Source organism: Austrofundulus limnaeus, unplaced genomic scaffold (genome assembly GCF_001266775.1).
Source record: "Austrofundulus limnaeus strain Quisiro unplaced genomic scaffold, Austrofundulus_limnaeus-1.0 Scaffold127, whole genome shotgun sequence".
Taxonomy (NCBI): domain Eukaryota; kingdom Metazoa; phylum Chordata; class Actinopteri; order Cyprinodontiformes; family Rivulidae; genus Austrofundulus; species Austrofundulus limnaeus.
Window position 1 is genome coordinate 452,649 of NW_013952529.1, and position 1,436 is coordinate 454,084.

At 49.3% G+C, this 1,436-nt stretch overlaps 1 protein-coding gene across 5 annotated transcripts in view; it reads left to right on the top strand.

The window, feature by feature from the left end:
• Positions 1-1,436, top strand: part of LOC106522336 (plasma membrane calcium-transporting ATPase 1) — a 113,226-nt gene that overhangs the window by 108,387 nt on the left and 3,403 nt on the right. For 3 of the 5 annotated variants that reach the window (XM_014015313.1, XM_014015311.1, XM_014015312.1), the window contains one exon: positions 1,099-1,306. The exons of the other annotated variants lie outside the window; for them this stretch is intronic. In XM_014015313.1, coding sequence (XP_013870767.1) covers positions 1,099-1,306 — 208 coding nt within the window. The remainder of the gene's footprint in view (positions 1-1,098; positions 1,307-1,436) is intronic. 5 annotated transcript variants of the gene reach the window in all.

Consider the following 1,436-nt stretch of genomic DNA (forward strand, 5'->3'; position numbering starts at 1 on the left):
GTGTGTGTGTGTGTGTGTGTGTGTGTGTGTGTGTGTGTGTGTGTGTGTTCCTCCTACAGGTTCAAAATGTACTCAACATTAGCATGTCCACAGGCAGTCCATTCAGTCCCTATAGGCTTCATTAGCCTTGATGCTAACACCCACTTACAGGAAGATCAGCCTGTTACACACACACACAGGTCAGGTGCACTCAGCTTGTACTTCCTGAGGCCAGAAGGTAAAGAGAGGAAAAGAACGGAGCTGAACTGATGTGAAAACTTTGTTAGCTGAAGCAGGAAGAAGAGGATCCTCCATGTTTGATTCTTACCTTTACCTGAGAGAAACACAAACAGCTGTTGTCCTCCTCCGTCTCCTGTGCTGTAGAGAAATGAGGAAGACGTTTTGTTGCTCCTCCTCGTGGTTGTGTATCTGCTCTATCACTCGGTCGTCCTCTCGGGACAGGAGGACGAGGAGGCGACAAAAGGCTGCGAGCTAATTAGGTTCTTATCGCTCCTCCTCCTCTTGCTGTCCTCCTCCTCTGTAATCAGGGTGGGCAGCTCCACGCCTCGACAGGCAGCCACAGTGAGGATAATTGGTACAAGCAGCACCTCACTGCTGAAACTTTATCAGTCCTGAAAATGACATTCCTCCTCCTCTGTCAGAGTGATGTAAGCTCTTTGTTTCTTCTTCCTCTTTTCATCCCTTCATTCCTGCAGAGGTTTCTCTCACATTCTGTCACTAAATTACAGCTTTAATTCCAATCAGCTGGTTTTCCTTCACATTTCTTGTCGTGCAGAAATTGGCTTCTTTTTGTTCTCTTTTGTTTCAGTTTCTTGTTATTTTTCCTTCAGTTTCTGAACATCAGAGGAATGAAAGCTGTTCTGTTGAAGACAAAAAAACAAAAATCTTTTCTGTCCTTTACTGTCCGACTAAACGTTTCCTCTTTATGTGACCTGCTGATAACAGATCTGTTTTTAACATCAGTTTCATTCAGTTCAACTGGTTTCAGATAAAACCACATTCTTTAACACTGTGCTCTAACGTCTCTGGAGGTGTCTTCTGTCCTGTCCTCTCGCTCTGTCTCTGCTGTCTAACACTGATCTGGCTGTCCTCCTTCAGATGGATGTGGTCTATACCTTCCAGACGGGCCAGGCGGCCGTGCCCGGCGCCCTGCGCCGTCAGCCCTCCGTCGTCAGCCAGCACAATGACGCCACCGCTGCCAAAACTCTCTCTAGCCCCACCCACCTAGGGCTTAGCTCCTCCTCCTCTGTCACCAACTCGGCTGGGGCTCCGCCCCCTGCCGCCGCTTCCTCCTCCACTGCAGGCAGTGAGTCTGTGCCTGGAGGCCAGCTAACAAGATCAGCATGTCCTCAGTCCCTCTGCATGTCCTCAGTCCCTCTGCATGTCCTCAGTCCCTCTGCATGTCCTCAGTCCCTCTGCATGTCCTCAGTCCCTCT